At 48.6% G+C, this 15,770-nt stretch overlaps 1 protein-coding gene and 1 long non-coding RNA gene across 4 annotated transcripts in view; one reads left to right on the forward strand and one right to left on the reverse strand.

The window, feature by feature from the left end:
• Positions 1-10,505, reverse strand: part of LOC136365325 (uncharacterized) — a 133,193-nt gene extending 122,688 nt beyond the window's left edge. Inside the window, exons 1-2 of the long non-coding RNA XR_010744345.1 lie at positions 10,376-10,505; positions 10,154-10,294 (exon numbers count right to left, since the gene is read on the reverse strand). This is a non-coding gene — a long non-coding RNA (uncharacterized lncRNA). The remainder of the gene's footprint in view (positions 1-10,153; positions 10,295-10,375) is intronic.
• On the forward strand, positions 634-14,176 carry MLF1 (myeloid leukemia factor 1). Of its 3 annotated transcripts, none has more exons than XM_066325674.1 (7): positions 634-773; positions 4,710-4,842; positions 9,567-9,653; positions 9,963-10,091; positions 11,596-11,755; positions 12,015-12,147; positions 12,300-14,176. In XM_066325674.1, the coding sequence occupies exons 1-7, from the start codon at positions 727-729 to the stop codon at positions 12,400-12,402; spliced, it is 792 nt and encodes a 263-aa protein (XP_066181771.1). In that variant the 5' UTR covers positions 634-726; the 3' UTR covers positions 12,403-14,176. The 3 variants fall into 3 exon arrangements, with proteins under 3 accessions (XP_066181771.1, XP_066181774.1, XP_066181773.1); XM_066325677.1 differs by lacking the exon at positions 4,710-4,842 and adding an exon at positions 8,675-8,725 and having other exon boundaries at positions 750-773; XM_066325676.1 differs by lacking the exons at positions 634-773; positions 4,710-4,842 and adding an exon at positions 8,677-8,725 and having other exon boundaries at positions 9,564-9,653.
• Positions 14,177-15,770: the final 1,594 nt, after the last annotated feature.

Consider the following 15,770-nt stretch of genomic DNA (forward strand, 5'->3'; position numbering starts at 1 on the left):
CCCACTGCTCCAAAGGTTTTCTGGGGGGGTTCCCTTTATCTGCTTCTTGCTGCTAAAACCAAGAGCTCCTTGAACTTGAACTGTAACCCAGCCCAAAGCAGGGCAGGGGGTTGATTTAATTCACTTTTATGACCTTGCCCAGAGCCTTGGGAAGGGGCTGTGCCCTGGAACCCCGACCCTCAGGCGGAGCATCCCTGGCCTTGCTCCAGCCCGCTCCCTCCTCACCGCTGTTTCCCTGGAATAGTCACTCCGGCCTCTCGCTGCTTTTCCACCTTCCGCCAGTTTCCAGCCGCAGCTTTATTTTACTGCCATCTACTGGAAAAAGCAGAATTCTTTCTAAAGCCATCTCCGAGCGGCGGGCCGCGCTGAGGCCGGGCCTGTCCCCGCCTCGCAGCGCCCAGGAGCGGGGCGCACCCCGTGGCACGGCGGGGCCGCAGGAGAGGCAGCGAGGCCGCGATTCCCGCAATTCTCTCAATTCCTGCAATTCCCGAATGTGCCGATTTTCCCGCCATTCCCGGATTTCCCGAACTTTCCCGATTCCCGGGATTCCGGAGCGGCGGCCCCGCGGTCACCACGGCAACGGCGGCGCGGGGGAGCCCCGCCCCTCACGGCGCGCCGGCCAATGGGAGCGGCCGTGGGCGGTGACGTGGCGGGAGGGGCGGGGCGCGGCGCCGTGAGGAGGGGCAGCGCGGGGCGGGGGGCGCGCAGAGCTCAGCGGCCGCCGCCATGTTCGGGGGGCTCGGGAGGTGCTTCGAGGACGATCCCTTCTTCAGGTGAGGGGCGGGAGGATGAAGGGCACGGCGGGGAGGATGAGGGGGATCGGGCCTGAGCGGGCTGAGGCGGCGGGGGGCTCTCACAGGCCGCTCCGGGGCTGTAAACGGGCGGGCGGGGTGGGGGGGTGTGTGTGGGGCCCACAGGGACCGCTGCCTGAGGCGGCTCCGAGGGCCGGTGAGGGCAGAAGGACCCGGGGATCCGTGCGGGTGGGAGGACGTGGGGTCGGTGCTGGTTAGAGGGATCGGGGCGGGTTAAAGGGGTCGGTACGGGTGGAAGGAGCGGTACCGGTGCCCGATCCCGATGGGGGCCGTTGAAGCGGCCCGTGTCCGCTCCCGGTACCGCACCCCTAAAGCCGTGCGGGGGTTAAACGGCCTCGGCGAGGTTCGATAGCGGAGACTTGAGGCTGCTCTCAGCAGGGAAGGGTTTAATCCGCGTTCCGTACAGAGGGGAGCTTCACCTCCGTGCCTGGAGATTCTTGAGTTTGTTTGCTCTTCGGTTTCCTAGCTACAGGTTGTGAGGAGTGTAGCTCGTCCGGATTGATGTGCGTGTTTAATTAATCACGTAGCCACAGGCAGTCTCTGAACTCTCAATGCCAGCACTGCTTAGAACACCGGGTGTTCCCCGGTTAAAACTGTGTGAAAGCACCGATGGTAAATCGTCTCCCTGTGCTCATTTCCCTCAGCAGGTTGGGGTTTGTTCTTATTCCCTGTGAGGCACGGGTTATCCAGAGAAGCTGTGGCTGCCATTTCCCTGGAATTGTTCAGGGTTGGATGGGGCTTGGAGCGGCCGGGGGTGATGGAAAGTGTCCTTGCCTATGGCAGGGGGTGGACAGGATCATCTTTAAGGTCCTTTCCAACCCAAACCAATCTGAAATTCTATTTCAATGCCGTGAGCACAGTGGTGGCTCCTGTTCTGTGTATTCAAGTCGGAGGTCAGTTTATTCCCTGTGGGAATCTCGGTTTATTCCCTGTGGGAATCTAAATGTAAGCAGTGAGTGATGGCAAATGCTTCTCGCCTCAGCCAGAATTACCTGGTGTGGCCCCATTTCATGTCTTTGGTCAGAAACTGTAATTTGTAGTGGATGCACATGGGATTAGAGCACTCTGAGGAGCCTCGATAATTAGTTTAAATCTTTGAAAAAACTCTGAGGGATTTAATTAGCAGCCGAGCTAAGGGGTGGGTGAGGAAGGAGCAGCAGGCCTGTGATGTGGTTTGTTGTCTGCATCGCCTGGTTACCAGGAGCTCTGGCTCTGTGCTTAAAGGAGAATCTCCTGCTGATCTGCAGCACATTCCAGGAGGATTCCCAAAGCTGTGCCACACAGATCAGCACTCGTGGTTCCTAGGAATATTCCTGCTGTTGTAACAACTTGGGAGTTCTTTGCAGGAAACTTTCCTGTGCAGATCATCTGCATGAATTAAAGTCCTAATAAAAAATGGGTCTTGTTTAAAATAGCAATTGCTTATTTACTAATTTATTCCTCGTTATCGTGCAGGAAAAAAAAAAAGGATTGCAGGAGGTGGAGGCGGGGAAGAGTGTGTGTGAAAGATGAGCTGGAAATTGAGACTCATTTTCTCAGCACTGTGCTCTTCAGTCTGCTTTGCATATAGTGAAGGAATTGAGCTGATTAGCTTCCAAAAGAGTGTCATAATAGGCTCCAGCTGCCTCATAAGGAGAGAGTTTGGTGCTGGACTGGAAATAGTGCCTGGGCTGGAGCCCCTGGCTGAGCAGCTGTCCCTGGGAAGCAGCAGTCACTCACTCACCCAAAGGTGCTGGGATCCACAGGTGCAGGAGTTGTGTGTTCCCTGCCACCTCCACATTTAATTCTCTGTAGTTTATTGTGCCAGGTGTTCTCTCCTGAGGGCATCTGCAGCCCTATTTAATGTCCTGAGTGGAGAAAAAAAATTAATATTTTCATCCAGTAGCTAATAAAAAGAAATGCATCTAAAACAAAGTACAGTTTATAAAAGTAGTAAGTGGAGTTCATTGTTCTAGGACTGGTTTTGCATGCACTCAAGTAAGCAGCAATGTTATATACTTGCATGTTTAATGTCAGGTGAGGGTCAGGATAATATATATTAGACAAAATGCTGTTACTGCAGAGTGCTGGAACAATAAATGTATAAGTTGTTTGTCTCCATCCAGAACTGAATTTTAAAAATAATTTAGTATTTAACACATGAAGGGCACAGATTTGGTGTGCAAAACCCTGTGAACCCCTCATCACTTTTATGCTATGACAGAAATCACATCCTTCTCATCAAAAGCATCTTTCCCCCCACAAAGGTCATATTTAAGCCAATAACAGTTAAATTGGAATGTCTTATACCTGCTGCCATCCCATAAAATCTGTGCTTGGAGCAAGGATCTCAAAACCCTGCAGGTGCCCTGCAGAGACTTTCCCTTGTCCAGTGGACCTCTGTTTGTCCTCTCCCTGGAATTCTGGTTTGAGTTTCAGTCCTTGGAGCCATCAAGGTTTAATTCCTTGGAAACTTTGTCTTCCACATGGATTTTCTGTTCCCTTTCCATTGGTTTTACCCTACCCCAGATCATACCAAAATTGGGGTGTTTCTTTTGAGGCTTGACGGCATTAATTCTTTCTATTAATTACTCCCTAAAACTGGGAATTGGGAGCCTTTCCTTCTGTCCCTAAGGCTGCCACTCCTCAGTTGGTATCTGATTTCCCTGGTCCTAAGGAGCTCTTGGTGCTGGATAAGCAAACCTGTGTGGGGTTCTGCTGGAGCTGTGCCCATCCCGAGGTGCTGCTGGTGTCATTCCCTGCCCTTGGCTCATGGCAGGACTGTCCCCATCTGCTCCTCATCCTGCTGGGAGAGCTCCTCATGGCCCCAGGGCTGGCCCAGAGCTGGCAGCAGGGCAGGGGCTGCTCCACAGCATCCCTGAAACTCTTGAAAACTCTCTTCCGGGCTGAGTTTAAGTCTGGGTGTAGCTCAAATGGATAATTTTGTGTTAAAAAAACATATTATTTCAAAATGAATTCAACCTCACGTTTGTCTTTTTCACTTGAAAGGGGAAAAAATAAACGAAGTGTGACTTTGGCAGGTGATGTGGGAACAGCTTTTGGTGGGGCTGGAGATAAGGGTGGGGAGCAGAGGAGCTGGGCAGGAGATAACTGGGCAGGGAAAAGCTTTTCCCCCTGAGATGTGCCAGGAAAGGCTCTGGTGTCCTGGGGGGTGTGGGCAGTGCCAGGAATTGAGAGGAAGGAGGATGAGGTGTGTGAAACCTGAATTAACATCCCTGGGAAGTGACTGTTCTCAGCCATCAGGTGGTTTTCAGTGGGATGGCAAAGAGCAAAATGAGATGGGAGGAGGAAATGAACTAGGGTCATTTCCATGGGAATTGGTCATTTATATAGGAAATGGTCATTAAGTGCTTGAGATGGTGTTTCTTGTTTGGATTTAGATGTTTATTAATTCCTGTGTATATTATAGTCTCACAAACTGTGAGTTCTACAGCACTTAAACTTAACAAACTAAAAATAGAGTTGTGTTTTTCTCTCTACAAGGAGAAAAAATAACCCTTATCTTTCTAGAGATAAACTGTCTAATTAAGAAATGACATATAAATAACATCTTCTAATTAAGAAATGACATCTTTTTGCTTTTAACTTAGTAACTAACTACTCGTGGACTTCTTTATCTAAATACAAAACGCTGCTTAGACCTGTGAAGAAGAAGGTGAAAACGAAGGATTAGATTTCTCTTTGAAACTTTGACCTCGTTATATAAAAGATAAAACTCCCAAGTTTTCCACTGTGTGATACTCCACGCTTTTATTTAAATCCCCACCGATAATCTCAGCTCCGTGACTCGATCTGGGCAGCGTTCTCCGGGGCGAAATGCGGCTGTTTCCTCGGCGCTGGTTAACGCGGGGCTGTGCAATGCTGCGGGCTGTAACCCCGTGTCCTCTGTGTGTGCAGGGATCCTCTGGCTGCCCACCACGAGCACATGAGGCAGGTGATGAGGAGCTTCTCGGAGCCCCTGGGGCGGGATCCCTTCCCGCGGCTGCCGCAGCGCAGGGACACGGAGGTGGCGCCCAGGGGCCGGGTGAGTGTCTGTGGGAAACATTACCGAGAGGATTGCTTAGCAAAATACCCTGAAAATGTGTAACCTGTAATCGGAATGGAAATGAAACTGACTTTGAGTTGTTAGACACTGAGTTTTAGTTCCTATAGAACCTGAAAACAATGGTCGAGCTGAAGGAGAATCCCTTTGGATTGAACAATCCCTTTCTGCTGGCTGAGGGATCCAAAGGTCAATGCAGCAAAACAGAAGTTTAAAGAGTAGTTTTTAGAGTTTAAAACATAACACAGTATGGTAATGTAGTAGTTCTTATAGGCTGGGTGTAGATTCTATAGGATTTTGTGTCTTGTGTTGGTTGGTCACTGTAAATTAGAATATTCATCACAAAAGGAGATAGAATGGATTGTAACAAAGACCTTGTGCTCTTAACTCTCTTACCTCTTAACTCTTACCTCTCCTCTTAACTCTCACCCTTCCTCTTCCCCCTGCTCTCGCTCTCTCCTGCTCTCCCCCCTGCCCTTTGCTCTCTCTCTCCCTTCTCTCTCAGCTCTCCCCCTGCTGTTCTCTCTCCCTCTCTCTTTGGGACTCCCCTCCAGCCCAGGCTGGGGGCTGAAGGCAAGGCCCTTTTACCCAGGGCCCTGCAATAAACCCACATGTTCCAGAATATCCAGGTTGGCAGAATTCCTTGTCCCAGCCATCCGTGGATTTGCCTATGAGTGTCCCCACCTGGGCCTGAGCCAGTGCCCAAGGAAAGGTTTCTCCAGAAAGCTTTGTCTCAAAAGCACGTGAAAAACGAGATGCACTTTTAATGTAAATTTTAAGGAATAGGTTTAATAGAAAATAAGGCAATTAGGAGATAGATAAAAAGCACAGTACGGCCAGCACTCAGCCAAGTGCACACCTGGCTATGTCAGAGACTTTCTTTAAATACCCTTTCTATTGTATCAACCTGTTGAATATTCCTATTTTTCCATTAACTAGTTTCCATATTCCAGGAGCTGTTTTGCGTGGCCCCTCCTTGGGTCTGCCCTTTTAGAGCTGTGTTTTTCTGGGCTGTGTCTTCATCATCACCTCCAGTTTGGGCCTTGGTGCTTTCCTCAGATGGGAGATGCTGATAGCTGGTGTATCAATAGCAGAGTCTTCTTTACATCTTCACTGGGTGTTATCCCAGCCAAACAGACACTTTAAGCATACTCTATCACTACTACCACTATGCCTAATTTTCTTTACTAACAGCAGAAATAAAAGCTTATATCCTTACCACAACATTATTAATCATATAGCACACATCTTGCAAAAAGCCAACTTTTTAATCGGCATTTCTAACAAGCACCTTGGTAAACACCTCTCTCAGAACACTCCTGGTGCAGCTGGTGTTTGCTGGTCCCTGACTGGTTACCAAAGGTGTCATTCCTGTTCACCAATCATGTTGAGTCTGTATGGGAACACCTTATAAAAGGTAGCAAAACTTTAGAAAACAAAGCCTTCTTTTTCTATACTTTTTTGCCTTCTGAAATATTTGGAGTGTTTGGTGTCCTACAGCGACATCCCTGAGCTCCAGGCAGGGCACAGAGGCCTGGCTCTGCTCTTGGAACCTCCTGGCAGCTGCTTCATCCCTCAGGGAAACGTCAATGATTCCTTCAGTCCTTATCTCTGCTAAACATCTGTCAGGGCAGATCAGAGTCTGGCTGTTACTGATTATTGAACAGCACTGAACATTAGACAACCTCTAATGAACAAACTGATCACTTATCCAGTGCTTGCTTTCATAAATATAACACTTTAAATGTTTCTGTCAGTGAAAGGCACTAAAAATATCCCACATTCTCTGCACTTGGATTTCCTTTTTGTGTTAAAGGCCAGGTTCTTCCCAGGTGTCCTCCAGCCCAACCCATTCCATAATTCCATGATGTATTTGTGCACTTCAGTCCCTTGGGTGCAGCTATTTCAGTTTGATTTCCACAAGCCTGGGTTTCACCACCTCAGGAATATCCATCCATGGATTTTAAACCCTTTGCAGCTGGGGATGAACACTTCATGCTCTGAATTTGGCCTGATTGTTACTATTCCCTTAGATACAAACCTGTAAGGATTAAAGCTCAGGGAAAATTGGGGTGAAATGTAGTATTTCTGTGTGTGAGAGTTACCAAGTGAAACTGATGATTTAAGTAGAGGGTTTTTTCAGCTCTGGCCATGCAGGACAATCATATCTAGCCCTTATCTAGAGCTGTATTTATAGAGGAGGAACGTTGGGAGCTGGTTCCTTTCCCTCCAGATATCCAGCAGCTGCCTCCCTGTTGCTTTGATGAATCCCCCTGGATTTTCAAAAGACTGTTGGAAGAAAAGGCAGGTGACAGGGGCTGGTGGCCAGAGCTGGAGCAGAGCCTGTCACCTGCAGCTGCAGAGGGGAGCTGGCACATTCCTTCCCCTGCTCAGCCAGTTCCTGGCAAATATAGAAACTGCATCTGATTAGGGCATCAGCTTCCCTCTGCTGATCCTCGGATCAGTGGGGCCTAAAGCCAGATCAGAGTTTTCCCTTTAGAAAAAGGAGCTGTCCAAGCTCACCTTTAAAGCTCAGGGGTTGTGTCCCTGATCCTGCAAACGTGAGACTCAACCCTTTAATCTGTGGCTGCAGCCCAAGGGAAAGGTCCAGGAGCTCTGTGTTCTCCTGACAAGCACTAAAGAGTTCCACGGCTGCCAAACCCTGCCCAGGAGCTTTGGCTGTTCCTCCTGTCCCACTGAAGGGCTGTCAGATGTCACACCAGACTCAGCACTGATTGCTTTGCCTTGTCACCTCAAGCTGCTGCTCCACCACGGAATTTAAACCCTTAAAATGGTATTTTTGGGTAGGAGAAAGTGGAGCTTTGCTACTGTGTCAAATACACTTCATTCAGATCACTTACACTGATCAGTAGTGTTGTAATTCTGTGTTTCATTAAATTGCAGCAGGCCTAAAACTGCTTTGAAAGGAACCAAATTAGTGGGAGAACTCAATGAGTGCCAGGATCTGCAGGATTAAAAACTTTTCCCCAGCAGGTTTGCAGCTCAGTTTTTAGGGAAGGAGGAATGAGCTGAAATATATTAAGAGATACTGTTAATTGGGTTTTTGAGGATATCTAATTGTCCTGTATATCAGGCAGATGTTTAACAGCTTTTAGTGGCTGTTTACTGTTATAAAACAGAGTTTATAAGCTTTGTATGCTTAAAAACTCTTACTGGGGAGGACTTGATATTAAGAGAAAAAAAAATATTATTTCCAGCTCTGCCTAATCTGTCCTGACAGAAACCTGAAGAGTTCCTAAAGCTATTCCAGAATTGGAATTTTTTTTTTCCATTAAAATTCCTGCAGAGGGTTTGTTCCTTCTGCCAGCCCTGTGTGTCTGCAGGCCTTAACCTGACTCCAGTCTGGGTTTCCTGGAAACACCCCTGTGTTTCCCAGGATCTCACTGCCCTGCCATGCAGGAATACTCGTTATCCCTGGGATAATTAATTGATTTCAATCAGCTTTCAGTGCTGCCTGACTGGAATTAGGAGCATTGCAGGGTGGGGGCCCGAAGTGTGAAATCAGCACAAAGGTTCTCGTGGGGTTCAAATGTTTGCCAACCTCGAGGTGCTTTTCACACACACTTACCAGTATTTATTGGATGTGGTGGCAGTCAGCACTTTCTAATCTCATCAGTAGAAATATGTTATTTCCAGGGATTAATTAATTAATTACCAAGGCACTCCTGAGTGATTTTGATTAGATGGGAAATGTTTCATGTAATCTGCTTCATGTAAAAGTCATTTCTGCTGTTCCTGATAATAATTCCAGATGTTGCTCCTTTTTTTTTTTTTTTTTTTTTTTTTTTTTTTTTTCCAGGCCACCAGCTTCTCCCTCATGCCCTTTGCAGGTTTTGGGTTTGGGATAGGGGTTAGTATCCCTGGAGTATCTCCTGTGTAAGCTGTGTGTAACCCAAGCATGGCTCAGCTCTGTGCTTGCATCCTGCTGTTGGTCCTGTTTGCAGTTTGAGAATTAGAAAATCCAGAGGAAAAAAAAAAATCCTTCCTGGGGCTTTAACCTCTGGATATGGATGGGATAAAATCCCTGGGGAAACTGCTGGAGAATGGTTTTGTGGGGCTGACACAAACCCACTGCTCCCAGTAAGGCAGAGCAGCCCCTGGAGATGGGATTGCCCTGGAAATGGGCTTGGAGTGGTTTCCAGCTGTGCTTTGGGGGTCTGGAATATCCTGTAAAATACCCATCATCTCTCCATAGTTCTTATCCAGAGGATTCCAATTTCTTTCATTAAAAAAAAAAAATTGAAGATTTTTCTTTAATTTGACTTCGTTTTGGGCTTAAATGCAGCTTGAAGTTTGCAACGCTGAAGTACATAACTCTGGAAATTAATTTATTTCAATTTCAACCCTGAAGGGTCATACAGGACTTTCAGAGCAGAAGCTGGTGAGGTCAGAAGGTTTATGAACACATTTGTGAAATAATTGAATATTTGAATATCCAGAGAACATTTTTGTTAAATGAACTCATTTTGTGTCTCAGTTTGACATCTCGGTGACAAATCTTCCACTTTCACCTTCCCAATATCTCCATCTTAATCCAGCTCTCTCCATTTCCTTTTGAAAAGATGCATTTTGGCTTGTCTGTGTGTGAAGTGCAGTCTGAAAAGCTTTTTGAGTTGAAAATGCATGTGAAAAGCAGCTTCAGGACTGGGAGAGTTGAGACTGTTGTAACTGTATTCTTTTTTTTTTAGCAGGATACAGATTTTGGGGATCCATTTTCTGCAATGGACAGGATGATGTCAAACATGAGGAACAGCATGCTGGAAATGCAGAGGAAATTCGTGAGTTCTTTTAAAAGTTATTCTCAAATTTATGGTACTGGAGAGTGCCAGTTATTTCAAATACTCCTCTGAAAATAATGCCAAGGAAAAAAGGGACTAATCTCAAGGAGATAGTAAGAGTTTGAAGGGGTTTTGCCCAGATTATATTTGGTTTATAATTTTTCTTTATTCTTTGAAGACAAAACTGAAGTTTTATGTAGTGCCAGGAGGGCTAATTTTGCAAAGAGCTATTTCCCATAATAAAAGCATAAGGAATAACTCTTCCCCACAAGTTTTCACTTCCATTCAGGAGCCTGCCTTGCTTTGTAGGATGACCTGTCCATCCAACCCGAGGGACACAGTTTCAGCTCCTCCTCCATGATGACCTATTCCAAACTGGGGGATGAACCTCCCAAAGTGTTCCAGGCGTCCAGCCAGACCCGCACGGCTCCGGGAGGGGTGAGTGCTGCTGGCCTCCAGCTCCTCTCACTGCACACAGTTCCTCCTGCCGTGGACAGAACCTGGGATCACTGAGGTGGGGCTGAGGCCACTCTGTGCCCAATCCCTTCCTTGTCACCGAGTGCCACAGCCAGGAGTTCCTGGGACACTCCAGGGACGGGCACCCCAGACCTCCCTGGGAGCCCTTTCCAATGGTTATTCACCTTTTCCATGGGGAAATTCCTGCTGGTGTCCAGCCTGAGCCCTTTCTAATGGTTATTCACTCTTTTCCAATGTTTGTTCACCCTTTCCATGGGGAAATTCCTGCTGGTGTCTATCCTGAGCCTCCCCTGGCCCAGCCTGGGGCTGTTCCCTCTCCTCCTGTCCCTGTTCCCTGGGAGCAGAGCCCGACCCTCCTTGACTGCACAAAGAAAATTTAGGAATTGAGGCACACACAGGCCTCTCAAACCCTGCTCTGTATTAAAGGTCTGATTTCTTCCCTGTAATTTTATGCTTTAAGTACACCCCAAAATAAATTACACCCTGTGCAAGGCTGGGAAAGTGGAGCACAGAGCAGCAATTTTCCAATGCCCTTCTCTTTGCTGTAACAAATCCTTTTCCTGTCCACTTAAACTCCAGGAGAGGCATTGATTTATTCAACCCCTGCCTTCAAAGCACCCCTTTGGCCAGGCACTTACATAACCCTGAGCTGGAGCAGCTGTTGTGTCTAATCCTGCTGGGAACTGGGAGTGGGAATGTGAACCTGGCAGGGGCTGTGAAAGCCTAGACAGGATCCCTAAAGGCCGTGGGCAGGATTTGGCTGGGAATGTGTCCCAGCTCCAGCACACCCTGTTATCACAAGGCTTCTAATAATACCCCAGGACACTGATAAGGGGCTGCCTGGCTTCCAAGCCACTCAACACCACAGCCTAAGAACTGGGAATTTTGCCATCAGGTTGTTGCTCCTTCTGTTGCCAAGGAGAGCGTTGGAAACTTGGCTCTGTAACATTTTTCAACCCCCAATAATTAATACCCAGTCAGAAAACTTCAGGTGGTGGTTCATCTTCCTCTCTGGTGGCCAAAAGAAAACAAGCTTGGTTTGTGTTTTGTTGGGGGGTTTGCAGCCAAGGCAGGAAATGAGAGAGTTGGAAAAGCCTGGAAAACGCGACTTTTTAAAAGGAAAAATATAAAACTTTTGAGGGAGGAAATAACCCTTTGCATGGGCCTGGAGTGCCAGGACAAGGGGCAGTGGCTTCCCAGTGCAGGGGGCAGGGTTGGATGGGGTACTGGAAGGAAATTTTTCCCAGATTTGCTGTGGCTGCCCCTGGATCCCTGGCAGTGCCCAAGGCCAGGCTGGACATTGGGGTTGGAGCAGCCTGGGACAGTGGGAGGTGTCCCTTCCATGGCAGGGTGGGACTGGCTGGGCTTTAAATCCTTCCAACCTCAACCATCCTGGGATTCTGTGAACTCTTTTAGCTCATTTTTAGTTGGAAGGACACTCAGTCCCCTTTTTATTTTCTCACAGGTGAGGGAGACAAGAAGAGCACTGAAGGATTCAGAAAGTGGCCTGGAGAAAATCGCCATCGGTCACCACATTCAGGATCGGGCTCACGTCATCAGAAAATCCAAGAATGCCAAGACTGGGGATGAGGAGATGAACCAGGAATTCATCAACCTGGATGAATGTAGGTCTCTTTAGGCAGTTAATGGGCTTGACACTGTTTCACACTCTGATTTGGAAGTTCCAGCTTTGAGATATCATAAAAGGCACTTTTAGACTGAAAGTCTCCAAATCCAAATCCTCCTTTACTGATCCCCAAAAACAGTTGCAGGCCACGTGGAGAATTGTAGACTACAAAATGACTGCTCAACCCCTGTAATATTCATTAAATGGTTTTTTCCCTCTCTTTATTAACATTTGAAATGAATGTATCTGTTTTTCAGCTGAGGCTGACACCTTTGATCAGGAGTGGCAGAAGGAGATCATGAAGTTCAGGCCCTGCCGAAGCAGAGGAGCTGTGGAAGCTCCAAGATCCAGAAGTGCCCATTACAGTCCCAGGGAAAGTGTATCAAGAAGGTAAAAGCAGTTCCCTGCCATCCTGCAGGATAAGGAAATTCCAGCAGCAGAAGGAAAATCCACTTTTGGAGCAATATTCCAAGGGGAACTGCAGGATTTATTCCTCCTTTTTTATTTTGTGGAGACTGTGATGATTGTTGTTGTTTTTCCAGAGAGAAGCCACTTGGAGCCCCAGGATCCAGAATGCCCAGGGATTCCTTGGAGACCCTGAGTGTGAAAGGAACACAGGTCCCCCTGAAGAGCTCCAAGAAATAACTAACTGGCCCCATTCCCTCGGGATGGAGGTTCCCTGGAGCAGATGATGGTGCTCAGTGCTCGTGTCCATAAAATACACCTGGATTTGTGACCAATCTCTGTTCTGTGTTGTGCCTTTGCTCCTCCTGCTTCCGAATGTCCTTCAAACCTCAGCTCCTCAGTGAATTCAAACCCAACAACTTTTTGCCTAAAAGCACTTTATGGAACATCTCTAATCCTGGCAAAACCAGCTTGGATTTGCAGCGTTGTTCTGCTGCAGCTGCACCAATCTCAGGCTTTACTAAGCCTGGCCCTGCAGCTCCTCCTTCCCACTCTAATTTGCACAGAAAGGCAATTTCCTTTATTTTTTGGGTTGCTGAAATAATTACTGGTTTTCTAGGTGAATTAATAGAACTTGAATACACTATAAAACACTATTCTCTGTTCTCTAAAGTCATATTATAAGTTGTTACAGAACCCCCACACTCACCTGGGTGGAACGTGAAGTGAGAGGAAATACTGAAATATAACAATATTTGTGTTTAATTAACATAAAACTCTGACTTTAAATTTATCAGAGTCCGATGTTAATAAGCTGTGATTGCACCTCATTTCGTGTGCTTGAACTGTCAGCTTTGTCTTCCTGATCCTTTGGGTTTTTTCTGTGCAGTTGGCCCATCATTTTCCAATCTGAGGATTGTCTGTAGTGTTTAATTACTTTAATTATCCTGTTGTAACAGTGTCCTGAGATCAGCTGCAACAAGGAGTTACTCATGGGAAAAATACCTGGGAGAAATGAGTTTAACTGGAATTATTTCACCATTTTTTTGTGTTCTAAGGAGCCCTGGATACAGGAACCCCTCTCCTTTCTGTGTTTTTTGTGTTTTACTGAGGGTAGAATGGCCCTAAATCTACATTTGATAGGAGTTTAGAAGAGCCAGCAGTGTCTGAGAGCAGGAAAATGCTGGGATTCCAGGTGTTCAGTCCCTGTGCTGCTCTACCACACAGAATTACCCCTGTGGTGTAGCAGAAAGAATTTCTGTAAATTAAACAGCATTAAATAGTACAAATTAATTTAATAACATTAAAGCATTACATAAATTCAAGGCTTCATTATAATGTAGCCTTTAAAGTTACTGTATGTATGATAAAATAGAGTTTAAAGTTAAGAGTTAATATTTGTTTGGCCAAAAAGCCTCTAAATCTTATTTAATCTTCCTGCAGTTTCCCCAGCTTATTTAATTTTAATTAATTAATGTTTATTAATGTGCAAACCCAATCAGCAGCGCTTTTGTTGAGCTCTGAAAAGGGAAGGACAATTATTTGCTTGTGGCCTCTTCCCAAATTAGAGAAGTATCAGTGGCAATAAGTTGATGTGATCAATATTAACGGCAATAATTGAATCATTTAATGAGCAGTGAATGTCAGGGGCCTTGGACACCCCTTAAAGTCAGACCTTAACCCAAGGGCTCATTTTCCATCCACTGGAGACAACATGGATTCTGAAATTAATTTATTAGATAATCTGAGTAATTAACAGCAGCAATGTTTTCTGTGGTGGATTTTGAGCAGGAATCTTGGGTAGCTGCTGCTGTTAAATGGAAAATTCACCTGACAACTCGGATTTTTTGTGTGAAATAAGCACAGCCTGGGTTTTGAAATGACGATGGGAAGAGGTGAATATTCCCTCCAGATCCCTTTGCTACACCAAGACTGTTCTCCAATGTAAGGCACAAGTTGTGCTCTGTAAAAGCATCTGAAACTGCAATTCTTTAATAAAGTTATTTATTATTTATGGGGTTTGTTGGTTTATTCTATGCCGCAGAGGGACTTGTGCATTATTTAGTTCAGGTTGTTTGACACAATTCCGTGGAGGAAACCCGGGCTCTGGGTGGGAATGGGATGAGATGCACAGAACCACTCTGGAGTCTCTGGAAATCCCTCAGTTCCCGGAGGGTGAGGATGCTTTTTCCACAAAAAATAAAGTTCGATGGAACCAAATAGAGTATGGAGAGTGCCCCTTCCTCTCAGAGCCGCTCCTGGAGCCTTTGCAGGTAAGAAAGGCAGTTCCCGGGGAATACTTTTATATCAGGAATACATTTAACACTCCCCAGCGCGTTCCAAAGGGGTCCCTGTGGCCCACCCAGCATTTCCCTGCACTTCGCCCCCCGGGCCGACTCCTCATCATTCCCAAAGGCCGGGCTGTGACCCCGCCGCCGCTCCCGGGCCCGGCCCGTGCGGGGGAGATCCGCACCGGGACAGTCCCGTGTCCGCACGGCGGGAACCCGCACGGCGGGAACCCGCACACCGGGAACCCGCACACCGGGAACCCGCACGGCGGGAACCCGCACACCGGGAACCCGCACACCGGGAACCCGCACACCGGGAACCCGCACGGCGGGAACCCGCACACCGGGAACCCGCACGGCGGGGCCGCCACCGCTCCCTGAGGGGCCGCCATGGGCTGGGGGAGCCTCCGCTCTCCATTCCGCCCTCGGGGCTCCTGCTCGGCTCCACCGCTCCCTGAGGGACCCGTGAGGGGCTTCTTTGGGAGCCTCCGCTCTCCATTCCGCCCTTGGGGCTCCTGCTTGGCTCCATCGCTCCCTGAGGGGCCGGGATGGGCTGGGGGGAGCCTCCGCTCTCCATTCCGCCCTTGGGGCTCCTGCTCGGCTCCATGAGCGACCCGTGAGGGGCCGGGATGGGCTCAGTGGGAACCTTCCCGCCTCATTCCACCCTCGCCATTCCCGCCCGACCCCGCCGCTCCCTGAGGGGCCGGTGAGGGCCCGGGATGGGCTCAGTGGGAGGCTTCCCTTCTCATTCCGCCCTTGAGGCTCCTGCTCGGCTCCATCGCTCCCTGAGGGACCCGTGAGGGGCTTCTTTGGGAGCCTCCGCTCTCCATTCCGCCCTTGGGGCTCCTGCTCGGCTCCACCGCTCCCTGAGGGGCCGGGATGGGCTCAGTGGGAACCTTCCCGCCTCATTCCACCCTCGGCATTCCCGCCCGGCTCCGCCGCTCCCTGAGGGACCCGTGAGGGCCCGGGATGGGCTGGTGGAGCCTTTCGCTCTCCATTCCGCCCTTGAGGCTCCTGCTCGGCTCCACCGCTCCCTGAGGGACCCGTGAGGGGCCGGGATGGGCTGGTGGAGCCTTTCGCTCTCTATTCTGCCCTTGGGGCTCCGCCGCTCCATGAGCGACCCGTGAGGGCCCGTGAGGGGCTGGTGGAGCCTTTCGCTCTCCATTCCGCCCTCGGGGCTCCGCCGCTCCCTGAGGGACCCGTGAGGGCCCGGGATGGGCTGGTGGGAGCCTTCGCTCTCTATTCTGCCCTCGGGGCTCCGCCGCTCCATGAGGGGCCGGTGAGGGCCCGGGCGGGATCGCGGCGCTTGCGCGGGGCCCC

This window comes from Sylvia atricapilla, chromosome 10, assembly GCF_009819655.1.
Source record: "Sylvia atricapilla isolate bSylAtr1 chromosome 10, bSylAtr1.pri, whole genome shotgun sequence".
Classification (NCBI taxonomy): Eukaryota; Metazoa; Chordata; class Aves; order Passeriformes; family Sylviidae; genus Sylvia; species Sylvia atricapilla.